Source organism: Nakaseomyces glabratus, chromosome M (genome assembly GCF_010111755.1).
Source record: "Nakaseomyces glabratus chromosome M, complete sequence".
NCBI classification, from domain to species: domain Eukaryota; kingdom Fungi; phylum Ascomycota; class Saccharomycetes; order Saccharomycetales; family Saccharomycetaceae; genus Nakaseomyces; species Nakaseomyces glabratus.
Genome location: NC_088963.1, coordinates 1,120,035 through 1,135,676, shown reverse-complemented (window position 1 = coordinate 1,135,676; position 15,642 = coordinate 1,120,035). Strand labels below are relative to the sequence as shown.

The 15,642-nt window shown below is 39.9% G+C and overlaps 6 protein-coding genes across 6 annotated transcripts; 3 read left to right on the top strand and 3 right to left on the bottom strand.

The window, feature by feature from the left end:
* Positions 1–191: 191 nt before the first annotated feature.
* Positions 192–3,770, bottom strand: KIN2 (serine/threonine protein kinase KIN2; the record flags this gene model as incomplete). Its single annotated transcript, XM_449836.1, has 1 exon — positions 192–3,770. One exon carries the CDS (start codon positions 3,768–3,770, stop codon positions 192–194), a length of 3,579 nt encoding a protein of 1,192 aa, XP_449836.1.
* Positions 3,771–4,151: 381 nt separating this feature from the next.
* Positions 4,152–7,106, top strand: SWI3 (Swi3p; the record flags this gene model as incomplete). Its single annotated transcript, XM_449835.1, has 1 exon — positions 4,152–7,106. One exon carries the CDS (start codon positions 4,152–4,154, stop codon positions 7,104–7,106), a length of 2,955 nt encoding a protein of 984 aa, XP_449835.1.
* Positions 7,107–7,417: 311 nt separating this feature from the next.
* ATG27 (Atg27p) lies at positions 7,418–8,248 on the top strand (the record flags this gene model as incomplete). The annotated part of the gene is made up of 1 exon (XM_449834.1): positions 7,418–8,248. The coding sequence occupies one exon, from the start codon at positions 7,418–7,420 to the stop codon at positions 8,246–8,248; it is 831 nt and encodes a 276-aa protein (XP_449834.1).
* A 487-nt stretch (positions 8,249–8,735) lies between these two features.
* GVI51_M11275 (uncharacterized protein) lies at positions 8,736–9,626 on the top strand (the record flags this gene model as incomplete). The annotated part of the gene is made up of 1 exon (XM_449833.1): positions 8,736–9,626. One exon carries the CDS (start codon positions 8,736–8,738, stop codon positions 9,624–9,626), a length of 891 nt encoding a protein of 296 aa, XP_449833.1.
* A 133-nt stretch (positions 9,627–9,759) lies between these two features.
* YPK9 (putative acid anhydride hydrolase) lies at positions 9,760–14,118 on the bottom strand (the record flags this gene model as incomplete). Its single annotated transcript, XM_449832.1, has 1 exon — positions 9,760–14,118. One exon carries the CDS (start codon positions 14,116–14,118, stop codon positions 9,760–9,762), a length of 4,359 nt encoding a protein of 1,452 aa, XP_449832.1.
* A 380-nt stretch (positions 14,119–14,498) lies between these two features.
* On the bottom strand, positions 14,499–15,515 carry MTF1 (RNA polymerase specificity factor; the record flags this gene model as incomplete). Its single annotated transcript, XM_449831.1, has 1 exon — positions 14,499–15,515. The coding sequence occupies one exon, from the start codon at positions 15,513–15,515 to the stop codon at positions 14,499–14,501; it is 1,017 nt and encodes a 338-aa protein (XP_449831.1).
* Between the last annotated feature and the right edge of the window lie 127 nt (positions 15,516–15,642).

The window sequence follows — 15,642 nt, the reverse complement described above, 5'->3', positions numbered from 1 at the left end:
ATAATGAGCCTTTGGGTTTCATCTTAAGAAATTCGATTTTTTGGTTAGTATCAAGTTCTATTATCAAGCATATAGAATATTTATTTTGGGTAAGAATTTTTAGATATTTCAGTAGCAAATGTTTTGAACAATTACGAAATATATATAAAATTGCAATGGAATAAAATCAAAGAATATTATATTACTGTAAATTAAAGATTTAGGTTCTTTAGGATATGGGATGCCAACTCTTTATATAGCCAAGTGTTACCGGACACTTTCTTGAAATGGACACCAGCAAGACCCACAATCCGCACCTTAACGATGTGAATCTCAAATTTAACTCTGCTTTTTTCATTAGATGCTTTTGCGATAGCTTGTTGTTCTAAGTCAAGGTCAGGTCTATTCATATTTTGAACCCTTGAAGTAGTTAAGATATCTTCTTGATTTGCAATATTGTCTAGAGATGTTGTTGAGTGTTCGTCAGAGAGTGTGCTGCCAAGGTTGATATTTTGGGCAACTGGTGACATAACTTCAGAAATATTCCTATGATGTTCAGTGGTTGCCATTGGAGTTGTAGGTATATTTGGTGAAATTTTTGTGGAACCTTGTCTTCTAATGGAATTTTGTCTTGATCCAGATCTGATACTTCTATATGTTACGGCTTGATTCTCAATAGGAGTAGGTAGCTGTAGATGGTTCTGGGATGGATGTGGAGACAAGTTTGTATTTATTGTTAGCCTGTTATCAATGTTGTTCTCGTCTGTCTCTGCTAATGGATTGTACTCAGGAAGTTCATTATCATTATTTAAGAAACTTAACTGGCCTTCGTGTGTACAAACAAATCCACCTTTAACTTCTTTGAACTCAACATGCATCTTTTTCAACAAATGCATGATTTTATAACGAACAATAGGAAGAGGTTTAGATGATGTTGTTTGCACGGAAAAGAAACCCTTCAAGAACAAAGACCTTGGATAATCAATAGATGGCATTGTTCCAGGAGGAGCACGAGAAGCTTGTTCCAGAATTTGTTCATCGGTAAGTTCCTCTGTTGATCCAAAGCCGAATCTGGTATTTGGTGTAGGTGGTGATAAATATTTTGAACTGTTTGGTGTTCTAATAATTGCTGAATCGTTTCTATTGTCATCACTGTACTCCAAGAATCCAGCATCATCATTATCATAGCCTTGGACATTAGTGGGTACTGGTGGTCTTGTGAATTTAAGTGACTCTCTTCTGCTATGACCAACAGACTTTGCTCTTGCGCTAGGATGTAGTTTTCTACCTTTAGTTACTGTTAATGGTGGTAAAGGTTTGTTTTCATCATAATCAGCACTTGATGTATCAGGAGCTCTGTTGGTGTTGTTATTGACGTTAAGATTATCCATATCTTTAGCTAATTGTTGTTCTACCATTGTATTTGCATTCGCTGGTAAAGCTGGGAACCTTTCGGTGTTGGCCACCTTTGTGGAAACAGATCTACTTGGTGAATTGTTTTTATTGGCATAATTTGATGGTAAATAAGTTTCAATAAACTCCTTGTTATTGGAGGGGCCAGGCACATATTCAGAAACAGTACGAGTGTGTGTTTTAGTTGATCTCTTCGCCGGTTCCAGGTTTGGTGCAGCATGTACTTGAAATTGAGGATTGTTGTTTGATTGAGGTGATTGTTGAGAAGAAGGTTGCCTCTTCTGAGACAATTTGCCAAAAAGTGCGGGGAAGCGTTTCTTCTCCGGCGAATCCAGCTGAGTGTTAGGTCTTTGCTCGTACTCTTTTGATAAAACTTTCGGAGACATCGCAGTATTCAGTTCATCATGTATGTCGGAGCTCTTTCTTGTGGTGGGTGAAGTATGAGCCTGTTCAGGCATTGTTAATTTAGGTGGTACCATGATATGTAGGGGCGCCGTTTTTCTTTCCACAGATTGTTGCTCTTTTGGTGTGTATAATTTTTCAACAGTAGTATTAGAGCCAGTGTCTTGTTTTGGAGTATTCATAATATAGTCAGTTCTATCAGATTTCGCTTTCATTTCATTAATGATGTCAGTTGGTCTGCTCGGAACGGTCAAACCTGCAGACTTATCTGAAGTGTTGGGAGTCTTTGAATAAGCAAATTCCGTTTGTTCAGGTTCCTTAGGTGTTAATGGTTGCTTTTGTTGTTGTGGTTGTTGTTGTTGCACACGTTGCTGCTGTTGTTTTTGAATTTGTTGTTGCTGTTGTTGTATCAATGCTTGTTTCTTTTGCAGCTTGGCCATCTTACGTTGTAACATCTCAGCAACTAGGTAATAAATAGATAGTAGTGGATGAAATGCCCTAGTAGGATCCTCAAATGGTATTTTGTTCACACCCGAAGTCAAATGAAAGTTAATTGATACACCTTGAATTTCAAAATGAGTCGTTTTACCCTGACCTGTTGTCTCGGTTATAGACTGTAGTCTAGTCCAGTATTCGTTTGATAATGTGAGATAGGTTGGGTCTGAAACAATTGTTGCTAATAGTTTTCTTGTTTCTTCTATGTCTTCAATGAATTCCAATCTAAACATTTCTCTTAAGACAGTAGAGTCTAACATTTCTGGAGTCAACGGTATTCTGTTTGGTACGTATGACGGTGCAGGGGTGTCGTAGCCTTTAGTCATCCATGGATGTTCCACTACTTGTTTCAATGAAGCTCTACGAGATGGATCGACAACCAGCATCTTAGATAGTAATGACATCACTTCTATGGATAAGTGTTGTGGGTATTCGACCTTACCCCTTTTAATCTTTTCATGCAGAACACTTGAATTCTCGTCATCAAACGGCACTTTACCGCACACCAGTACATATAGCACCACACCAAAAGACCAAACGTCCACTTCTGGACCTGTATAAGGATGTGCTTTTAAAAGTTCTGGTGCGGCAAAGTATAGTGACCCACAGAATGTATGCAATTGTTTTCTCGTATCATAAACGTTTGAAAGACCAAAATCTATAATCTTAATTTCACCGGAGTTTGATATCATGATGTTTTCGATCTTCAAGTCACGGTGCACTATGTTATTGGCATGCAAGTACTGCAAAGCGCTAGCGACTCCTCTGGCAAACTTGCGCGCGTGGTGCTCTCGTAAGGAGCCATGCTGGATAATGTAGTCCAGCAACTGGCCACCTGCAACGTACTCAAAGAGCATGTAGAAGTGATTGGACATGGTACACATCTCGAACAACCTGCATATGTGCGGGTGGTAGAAGATCTGGCCCAAGGATGCCTCCCGTATGGCCCGCTTATCTCTGGATATCTCTTTCTCCAGTTTCTTCTGTCTCTCCATAATCTCCTGGTTGTTTACCGGCGGCGGGCTGTTCTGCTCCTTGTGCAGGAAGGCCTTTGTTGCCCTATTTACAATCTTGATGGCACACACCTCTCCTGTACGTCTGTGCTTCGCCAGCTTCACTTTCCCCATAGACCCAGCACCCACTGTCTCCAAGAAATCCCAGTCGCCCAGCGACTTCCTGTGGAACTGCTTCATTTGGCCCTGGCCCTGGCCCTGTCCTTGGCCCTGTCCTTGGCTCTGTCCTTGGCCCTGACTTTTCCTCTCTGCAGGCACGGACGCAGGTGCTCCTGGCATATCCGTAGCCTGCATCTCCGCATTCGCATCTATATCCTGTACTCCAGCATTCACAGTGGCTGGCTCCATCAGCTCCCGCGCACCACTCTTCCCCATCATCCGCAGCGACGCCGGCGCCATCGCTATCCCGCGCTCCTCCTCGCGCCGCCCCATCTGGAACCCCGTATTCACATGGTAGTCCCTCTCCATTATCGCACTTGACTCTTATAAAAAGGCTTACTGCACTAGGAGTGTTGTGTAAACTGTCCAAGAACTCCAGGATCTGGTTTCTTTATAGTCCTGAGTGTTTTTTTTTATTTTAAATTTTTTTTTTTAATTGAAATTTTGAAATTTCCAGAAAACTTTTGATAAATTTCTGCTCCCAGGAGGATTCGAACGGATGTTCACGTATAATATGATATACGTATGTAGTTATATCCGTGTGAAGAGATATTTTGATTTTTGCCGGAACTTCCCAAGCTGATGGGGGTCTTTAGCTTGGCGTCTCTTCCTCATACATAAATAAGAGGGCTCGGAAGTGGTATTTAGCCGCGCAGGAGTTGTAAGTACATTGCGCGTAACGGGAATAGGATGGACTTTGACATGGACGTGGACCTGTTTGGCGATAACGACGGGAACGACGGGAACGACGCGCAGGACTACTCGGTGTACGAGAGCGCTGACGAGAAGTCTCGGATCAAGACGTCTTCGCCGGGGGAAGCTGAGGATGCACATGAGGATGCTGGTGATGCCGCTGGTGATACCGCTGGTGATGCCGCTGGTGATGCGCCAGGTATACTAGATTTTGAGCCAGAGCACAAAGTATCGGAACAGGAATCTGAGGCACCTGAAAAAGAGGCTGTGGATGTAACAGAAATGGAAGCACAAGAACCGGCAGATGTGACAGAACCTGTATCATCTATATCACAACCCACTGAGGTTAAGTCAGACACAGACCCTAACAAAGATAAGACCGATGCGGAACAACCAATCGAAGACAATCTAAAAGCAGAACAACTTACAGATGATAAACAAGAACTAGAACAACCAATCGAAGAAAAGCTAGACGCAGAACAGTCAATCGAAGACAATCTAAACTCAGAACAACCTACGGATGATAAACAAGAAGTAGAACAACCAATCGAAGACAGTCTAAACGCAGAACAACCTGCTGAAAATAAACCAGAAGTAGAACGGCCTACTGAAGACAAGCAGGACTCAGAACAACCTAACGATAATAAATCAGATGTAGAATTACAAGATGATGCTACAGAATTGCCAACTGGTCGAGAGATTTCTAATGAACAACCAATTGAAGATAGGGCTGATGAACAACCAAATGAGGAAAGGGTCTCTGGTGATGACGGAAATGAATTTAAGGCTTCCGATGAGTTACCAAATGAGGAAAAAGTTTCAGATGATTCAATAATTCAGGAAAAAGCTTCTGATCAACAAATTACAGAAGGAATTGTCTCTGATCAACAAATTTCCAAGGACAAACCTACTGATGAGCAAGCTCAGGACGAGATTACCGATGGACAACTCCAGTCCAAAGTTACTGATGACCAAATAAGTCAAGACATGACTTCCTCTGAACAGCCATCCCTTGGACATGTATCACATGAGCAGCATATTGATGGGCCAGCTTCCACTCAACTACCCACTAAAGAAGATATAACTCAAGAGCACACTAACGAAAGTACTTCTCATGTACACGGCATCACATCCAATGAGCAGCCTAAAGAGCATTCACCCACAGAGGAATTACCTACTCTAGAGATATCTAATGGATTGCCCATTGAAAAGCCCTCTGATGAAAAACTCTCAGGTGAAAACCCTGTTGATGAAATACCTGGGCAGGATAAAAATGTACAAGACCATACTACAGAAGATGTCAAGATGCAGGATGGAATAGAGTCACCAAATGATTTATTAAAAGAAGAAAAGGATGAAGCACAGTTAACAGGGTCTCCGGCCACTGAAGGAGAACAGGCATCAAATGATTCAGAATATGCTTTAATCCAGACACATGAAATTGTGATACCAAGTTATTCCAAATGGTTTGACTTAAGAAAGATACATGAGATTGAAAAGAAGTCCCTGCCAGAGTTTTTCACTAACAGGATTCCTTCCAAAACTCCTCAAGTATATTTAAAGTACAGAAACTTCATGGTAAATGCATATAGATTGAATCCAAATGAATATTTTACGGTGACAGCTGCAAGAAGAAATGTTTCTGGTGATGCTGCTGCGTTGTTCAGAATACACAAATTTTTAACTAAGTGGGGTATTATAAACTATCAGGTGGATGCTAAAGTATTACCCAAGAATGTTGAACCTCCTTTTACTGGTGATTACTCTACGAGACATGATGCTCCTCGTGGATTGTTCCCATTCGAAAGTTATAAACCATCTGTTCAACTACCAGATATGGCAAAGTTGAAGAAGATGATGGATGTGAATGACTCAGAAAGTGCACTGTACAGATATCTAAAAGAAGAGAAAAGAAAATTTATAGAAGGCAAAATCGAAAATAGTGTGCACCACAAACAACATACAAAGACTGAGGTGAAGAAAGAGAATCAAGATGAAAAAAATACAGAATCTACAGAACAACAAACAGCTCCGGCTCACCATGAGGGCCAAGAACGTAGTAGTTTAAAAAGGTCTAGTGAGGCAATCTTCAATGAAGAGCATAAGTTGAAGAAACCAAAGATTTTGGATCACACAGACGAGGAATGGAGCAGAGAAGATTTGCAAAAACTACTGGATGGTATGCAAAAACATGGTGTAGATTGGTACAAAGTGGCTTCTGAGATTGGTAATAAAACACCAGAACAATGTATTCTCAAGTTCCTTCAGCTACCTATCGAAGACAAATTTTTATACAACGGTGAAGGTGGTAAAGATTTGGGCCCTATCAAATTTGCTCCTCATTTGCCTTTCTCTAAGAGTGAGAACCCTATCTTATCGACAATTGCATTTTTAGTAGGTATGGTTGATCCTCAGATAGTGAAGAATATGACCAGCAGAGCTATACAACGGATTGAAGACGTTCATGAACAGAATCTAAAAAATACGAAGAGTGACGCAAAAGAAGGCTCTGAGATTGCCATTGCATCCCTGGGCGTACGCTCTGGTGTTTATGCCAACAATGAGGAGAAACATTTACACGCTCTCTCCCATGAATTAGTACAAATCCAATTACAAAAACTAGATTCTAACCTAGAATTACTAAATCAAATGGAGAAGAGTTTTGATCTTGAAAAGAGAATGTTGGAGAAACAACAGGAGTCCTTACTTCTGCAGAGACTCCAGATAGCCAAGAATGCGAGATCGGTCATGGAGATAGCGACCAAGATTCTAGAAGATGCAGATGATAAGGAGGCTCTAAAGAAGGATCTAGAAGTAATCAGGGACCATGTAATGGACCCACCTACGCCATCTTTGGCTACGCCAGGTGATTCAAAGTCATCTACAGAGCCTAAGGAGGTCAAACCGGTATCCATCGAAGTACCACAGTACTACAGATACTGGTCAGCATAACAATACATATCCCAGGCAGTTATTCTGTAAAAGGTACAGTTTACGCAACAAATCACTACTTGTAATATTAACGATATATATCCGTATAAACTCCACACATTTCCAGTTACTGTAATACAATTAAATATCTATATTTCTATATTATCCATTCACTCGTTGCCAGCTATCTTACACAACGGCTGGAAACACCTGAAGATATAAGAATAATATTAGTTGTAGTCATATAAACTGCTCTAGTATCAAGTCGATATAGTAATAAGATTGGTTGCAGTCTTTTTATAGTATTGAAACGTCCTGATAGAGATATAGCAATGGTTATGTTAGGACAGGTAGTGGCTTTGGCCATGGCAAGCAGCGCGGTGGCCCTCAATTGTAAGAATCACAACGTTTTGAGCAATTATAACGTTGCGAACAAGGATATACTGCTGAAGAATGAGTTGGACACTCCACCCAGCAAGACTTCAGAGATGTGGTATCTTGCTCCTTGTGAAGACGGATCTCGGAGACAGAGGCCCAGTGAGTGTTCGAGCGATGACTTGATGTGTGCCATCAGGCATGTTAAGGTGGATGGAAGCGACCATTTGACACAAAAATTGGATGTCCATAAAAGTGCCAAGTATGAGGTAGAAGAGGTCGAGTCTGGCGGGTTTGATATCAGATTCTTGGGTGTTAAATGGGGCAGTAACACAATCGATGCTACTTTGAGTTACTCTTGTGATACTAACTTGAAGACAGACGAACTGGTGACCACGATCTGGAATTCTGAGTATGTATTGATTGAGATGTCTGGTCCATCTGGTTGTAAGCGTGACGGGAACTCTGACTCTGGCGACAACGGTAATGGTAACGGTAATGGTAACGACCCTGATAACAATAATAACACTGGCAAGGATAAGAAGAGCAAGAAAACATCATGGTTTACCTGGTTGTTTGTTTACGCTATTCTCTTTACTGTCATATATTTGATGGTAGTCTCATACTTGAACACTAAAGGTGGATCCTTCCAGGACTTCCGTAATGAATTTGTTGAACGTGGTACAGAATTCATAACTTCTCTGCCAACATTTGTCAAAGAAGTAGTAACCAAGACCTTAGGAACGCGAGATTCATCTGCAAGTAGAGGTGGATATAGTGCGGTATAGGCTGAGTAGCACTGTGTAGTGTATTACATCAAAATCACAAACCCCTTCGCTTTGTGCCATTTGGAGTGTCTGAAATAAAGCGTTTGGTGCTGAATACTAAGTGGACTTCGGTAGTTAGAAGATAATTGGTATTCTCATAATAACCCCCGGTCTAAATTCTAATACGTAGAGATATAGCTCAATAATATTTGTATTATTCCCAATCACATGATCACCTGTTTCTCGGCTTATTAGGCCGATGCCCTAAACGGGTCGCTTATCGGTGCGATGAGCTCTACTAAAAGGACCGAAACGAACAACAAAACTGGTGGATATCAACACACAACAGACATCCAAGACAGTGGTTGTGTTTAGTGCTCAACATATATTCAACGTTAGGAGCTTATTTTTACGTTATCTGCTTAATTGGATGCGAATCAAAGGCTTATAAACAGTATCAGACTTTCCAAAACACAGGCTACCGAATCATCTTTTGTTGCGATTAAAAATGACCATTGCTCTTCCAGGAGTGGACGGTTCAACTGCTTATAACTATGCAGTACGCCAGCGGAACGTCTTTCGTACAGTCTTCACTGCTAATGTGTTCCATATCAGCTTAACGCATTGGTTTTTAATGTTTTGCTGGTTGAATCTCATGTGGAGATATTATTTCAATCATTACAAGGATCTGTACAAGTATAATAGACTAATAGCATCTCAATTGTCTAATTGCATGCTATTTGGGCTGTCTGATATACTTGCACAATGCATTACGTGCTATTTTTCTAGGGAGATGGACCCAGTGCCTCGAATAATAGATGAGACGGTCCAGAATTTGATACCTTATAATGTAATGCCACTTCCTGGGGGTATATTTGAAGCCAATGAAGAGTTACTAGACTCTGACAATGATGATAATTTGTCTGTGTTCAATGACTATGGTGAGTATGATAATAGCAACGACGAGATAGAATACAATCATACTGAGAAAGTGGCCACTTTTCACTTTAGAAGATGGTTAGGGTTTATGGGATGGGGAGGTTTCATTTCTTTTTTCCAGGTGCCATGGTATATTATCTTAAACACAATATATACTGAAGATCCTACGGTAGTTCAGGTCCTTGAGCGGGTTCTCACTGACCAATTGTTATACTCGCCGGTATCCCTATACTTCTTCTTTATGTACTCCAATTATGTGATAGAGCAAGGTGACAGATACACTTTTAGTATGAAGATAAGAAGGCTATATGTAACCACCCTGGGATGTAACTATATGATTTGGCCTATGATGCAATTCATCAACTTTTTAGTCATACCTAAGCACTATCAGGTGCCCTTCAGCAGTTCCGTAGGTGTGGTATGGAACTGCTTCTTATCTATGAGAAATGCAGCAAAATAAGCGTATTTCGATATTTAACTGTTTTGACCTTATAATTTGCCATAAGCAAGTTGATCCTTTAAACTAAAATCTGAGAGAATATGTATAAATTCTTACGATATAGTACAATTCAGGAACACAAAACGTCTGTTCATTAAACTACATACTGCTGAGATTGGTCTCTCAATATATTCTTGTATAGCTTACTACTTCTCTGTTTACGGAAGTATTGCTTCACTTTTGGTGGGACATGAGTCAGAACATAGTAATTTAACATACACCATATAGGAATTAGTATAATAAGCCCTGTTGGGATCGAAGTCAATTGTAATAAGTTGCCTAACTTACTATCGGGGTTAACTAGCATTATCACAAAACTTACTAGAACTGATAGGGCTATATCTCTGACATATTGGACATTGTGGTGGACAGGTTCCCTGTATGGTGGCCCAATTGATAAGACTACTGACGTCAAGATATATTGGAAGTTAGAGATGTAGAATAATACTGTATTATCAGATGATTGCACTGCATCATCACCACCAACAATAGGCTTGATATACCAAGGCCTGCCTTGAATCCATATCCATGGTAAGAACTGAAATAAAAACAAAAACACGATATCCAAAATCAACGGTACCAATATCTTAGGTGAAACAAGATTTGCAGAGGGTCTTTTCTTTGCCAGTTCGTGATAAGGTTTTGACCAAGACATTGTCACTGCAATAGGAATAATCAATAAAAGATCGATGTACAAAAACTGAAAATCACCAAGGTTTGATCCTCTACTGTATAAAATTGTGATGCTAATGAATTGGATAGCTGAATACAGACTCATGTATTGAAAACAAGCAAATGATGTAACAAGTGACGCTCTACCTTCCTTAATAACGTCCAAGACGCAGGTTATGTCAAAAATCTTAGACGTGAATGGCGCTGCCACAGAGGCCTCCGCTTCAGACAGAGAAATGCCTACGTCAGCAGCTTTCAGTGCACCACAGTCATTGGCACCATCACCACAAAAGCCCACAGTGTAATCCATTTTTTGTAACTGCTCCACCAACTCATGCTTTTCATCTGGTGACATTCTTGCAAATATGCTACCTTTTAGCAGTATCTCATTTACATACTCTTCAGAGTAGTTATCTTGATTGCTGAAAATTATTCTGAAGACTTCACCTGTAATAGCCAGGGTATATGGTCCTGAATAATCATCTATTGGTTGTAGGGTAAAAGTATCTAGTATATGTTCAGCATTTGAAATTTCATTCCAGTGAATGACAGGTTGTACAGTCATATCACTATATGCAACAGTTGGAACATAAACACGATCCTCTGTAATTAATTGGCACTCCTTACCTACAGATATTGCTGTTAAGACGTTATCACCGGTACACATTACAGTTCTAATATTGGCAGTTTTCAATTTGGAGAGAGTTGGAGAAGTAGCATCTTTTAATTTGTTTTGGAATATAATGAAACCTAAAAACTCCATATTAGATTCAACTTCTTCTCTGCGTACTTTTTGGGAATATAACCATGTATTTTTTGGAAGTGTTTTACCTGCACAAGCAATAACCCTGTATCCGCTATGAGTATAGAAGTTCAAGATATCATCATAGTCAGATGGAAGTGTGGCTGGATTACATATGTCTATAATCACTTCTGGTGCACCTTTTGTATATGCCCAGTATACATTTTCATTGTTTGGTTTCACAATAACACTCATTCTTCTCAATTCTGAAAGAAATTCGAAACTCCTTATAATACCTAAAATATTGTTAGGATCGTTCTGTACAAATTTGTTTCTTTCATCTGAGTCATTCGGATGTACAATCGCTGGTATTATATCATTGTTTTCGGGGAAATTCTGACCCTCATGGCGCTCTTCATACAGCGAATGGAATTGATGATTTTGGAAGTCCTCCTCGTAAGACCATCCAGTAAACTGAAACATTTTAAAATCTAGAGGATCACCTAATAATTCACCATCTACCACCCGAAGAGAATGACAAGTTAATAAAGAAATTAGGAAATTTCTCCTCTTATAATCGTCGGGGTTACTACAATCTTTCAATGAGAATTTTGGGAAGATGTCATGAGTATCTGATATTAGGTCACTAAAAGAGGCTTTGTTTCTTGTAGCAGCACATGATACCCTAACACCTAAAACATCTAAACCATCTTCAGTTAATGTTCCTGTTTTATCAAAACACATAACGTCAATTTTACCACCAATATTTACACGAGTTGGTGCAATACAAAATATTCCTTTTTCTTTTAACCTATTTAGAGCAAAACTGGTACCTATGGTCAATGTAGCAGGCAGTGCTGGTGGTACAACAATTGTAATTATATCCAAAGCTCTTAAAATCATTGTCCTCTTGTCAAGTCCCAGCTTAATGAAGTTGATACAACTAATCGAAAATCCAAAAAAGGCAATTATTGCCATAAATCCAATGTATTTGAAGGAATCACTGTAAAATTTAAAACCAGATGGTTTTGGAAACACCATCGATCTTATTAAAGACCCTTTCGTTGTTGAAAACCCTGTTCTAACTGCCATGGCTAATGCAACAGATCCACCATTGGGTATTTTAGCTCTGATTAAAGTTGTTCCATTAAAGAGAAAGGATTTGGAAAGGAATGTTGAGATCTGTGTGCTTTGAAAATCATCAAATAGTTGTAAGATAGTTTCTTCTGAGGCCGGATATTTGGATACGGGAACTGACTCTCCGGTAAGCATTGACTCGTTGACAATACAGTCACCGGAGAGCAAGATAGAATCGCAAGGCAGGAGATTTAAATTTGGATCAGATATTTCATATATATCGCCAGGAACAAGTTCAGAAGAGTGAATGCTTGACCAAAACCCTTCACGCAAAACACGGACTTCGCAGTTGAAGTGGGACATCTCAGCTAAGGTTCTAGATATTTTCTTGGTTTCAATAAGAGTATCAAGAATTGAAAGCAATGATATCAAAAATATACATCCTGCGTAATAATAATACTCATCTAAACTCCACAAGATTATAGACAGGACTTGAAAGATGTAAAAGGGATGTAAAACCTCATCAAAGAGAATTTGAGAAGTGGTCTTCATCTTTAAATTGATTTGATTCTTATCGAAAGCAAGTACTCTATCCTCTTGAATACCCGAAGATAAACCTTTACTGGTTGTTTCCAGATCAACCCAATCAAAATCCACCCAATTATTATTCGTTTTAAATATGTCGTCCAAGGGTGAGTATACGAACTTAATATATCTGTACTGAAATGAAATCAAGATGGGTAAATTGGGATTCTCTTCGCTAGTATGGTGGTGTCTCTGAAATCCATGTTCAAACTCTTCAGTTTCAGTTTTAGAATCGAGCATTAGGATGGTGCTTAATGTCCTATTGTACCATTCCCTCGTTGGTTCTTCAATGGTGAACTCGCCGTGTTCATTTTCCAAGACCAACCATTCTGCCTTTGCCAATGGAGCCTTCCTACCGACTATCCGTACTTTATACTTAGGTAGCCACTTCCCTATTAGAAACAGCCCACCAAGTGTAAATATGCACAATAAATTGTATACTAAAGACATAAATTTGGAAGTTTTATAGCCTGCTATAACTATTACCATGTCTTCTTCACTAATATATGCCCTTTGTATATGTCTGTCAGCTTTAAACTCTGGGTAAAATTTGTCATGATACTGAGGTTTCAAGAATTCGTGATGGTTTTGGCTTTTCCTCTGTGTAGTATCGTCATGGGGGTTTACACTACCTTCATTTCCTCCATAATTGCTAGTATTTGAATGTGAGCTGGCCAATGATTGGTCTGATGAATGGACATCAAGACTATTATCATCTTGGTCTTCTACTTCAACTGGAATCCTCTCTCTTACTGAGTATCGGGATAAACTAGAAGAGCTATGAGTGGATGTCTGGTATACTTGATCGTACCTTGGTCTACTTTTCGATGCCGACCTACCCCTGTGATCAATACTACCATAAGGCGATGTCGACAATGAAGATCTTCGGGATATATCGCGTATAGAGGACCTACGTGAGCCCATATAGGATCCCGCTCTATTTTCTTGTTCGTAGGCTGGGGCAGCATCCCAATCGATGTCATAATCTGTATTCTCCAGAGTAGCTATACCTTCAGCCTGGCTTACTTGCTCATCGGTAAAGAAACGGAAATTTCTGTTATTAGAAGAACTTCTAGAGTGGTCGTTACCTTGGTACAATGGTTCTGTCTCATGAATGGCTCCTGTAGTGCGTTCTAGCATGTTCGAATTGAGTGACGAGCCCATCATATGGCTTGATTGGAACGAGTGCGGCCTATGAAAGGACACAATAGAGCTCGGTACTGCTTCAAATGCAGCACCAGCATACGATTCTGAGTTATTATGGTCAATGATCACTGAGGATGTCAGAGTAGCAGACGTAGCATTGCTTCGAGCAGACGAGAATGACGCTCTAGTCCTCTGCGCATGGCTGGAGGACCCATGTTGTGAGTATGGCATCTACGCTATCTGTATTTTATATAGCTTTGGTATTAATAATAGTTTATCTCAAGAAGCCTATATTTATGACTTAGCTTCTAAAAAGTATGTGCTTTGATCAACGCTAAATGCTTGAACCCTCAATGGCCGAATCATTACCTGGGCACGAAATTCATGTCACATGGTTGGAATGCTATCATATTGACTATATACTGGTCGAACTGGCTATATATGCGCTGGTAAGCATCTCTTCGATGCATTTAAAGAAATATATTCGGTGTAGTTTGTTATTTTATGGGTGTATCCTATGCTTACGTCGTTCTCTTCGCTTATGCTGAAACTATGTACAAGTTGCTCCGAGTTGAAATAATTGGCATTCTGTCTTTCTACTACATTTTAGGCTACTCTCTTGATTCCTCTTGATAAATATCTAGGAAGTCCATATAAACATCTGGTTTGAAAGGCCATAGATGGAATAAGTTGGTGAGGTACACAAAATCATTGTTGGTGAAGTCCTGTGGGCATTTCTTCAGCAGATGGATGTGATCCTTGTCAATATTGGCACTAAAATAATCTCTAGCACCGTGTCCTAAACAATCTATGGCATCTATGAGCGGTGTCTTATACAACACCATCAAATGTTTAGTAACAAATTCCCAATTGTCAAGGTCAATATCATGTTTCTTGGGTGTAAACTCAACCAGTGCGATGGGGAAGTCCTTTCCACCATAATCTGTACCATCTGGGATTACAAGAGGGTTAGACTTATCCAGGCATACAGAATTGAAGCTTTTCATGTCCTCTTCTTGGGATAACGCAACTAGTTTGGTATCAGTGAAGGCCTCACGGACAAGGGAGCATTTGTGTCTGCTATGGTCACCGCTATCTGCCAGCAGTTTTGATGCCGTCGGAGTGGGCATCCATATCAGCATTGGTGATCTGCCGAATCTGAAAAGCCAGTTCCGGTTACCTACACAGTTCATCCACTGCATAAGTAGGCCCTCATGCTTCTTCTCCGTCAAATTCGCCATTATATAAAAATCCTTATTGACTACATTGTAATCAGCTTTCTTGGGTACAAACAACTTTTCTTGGTCTATAAGCTCTGTGTATGATTCCCATTTGTAAGGATCTTTTTTAACCAGTTCCATCGGTCCATCCGTATATATATTTCTCAGATTCGATAAGAAATCCCGTCTGCACTCCATCATGGTGTACTGCTGTGGTTGAACTTTATTGTAAAGCACAGCAGAGTGTATACCAGGGCCAGGATATAAATCCAGTACTTTCATGTTAGGGTTACTCGAAAGACCCAACTTCTCAAACACCTTTTGATGCCAATCTGGGTCCAAAAGGTACCGGAACCCATAGTAACTCTTGATATGCAGCTGCGAAATTGTGGGTACAGCAACTTTCATTAGCAATTTCGAGTTTGGTGAGGTTTATGCCTTGAATAAATGGGCAATAAGCACATCTTCTGGGCTATTATTTCATGACTTACAGTGAGTATTTTGGCCTTTCTGGTACAAGCTCATCGCAAAACTG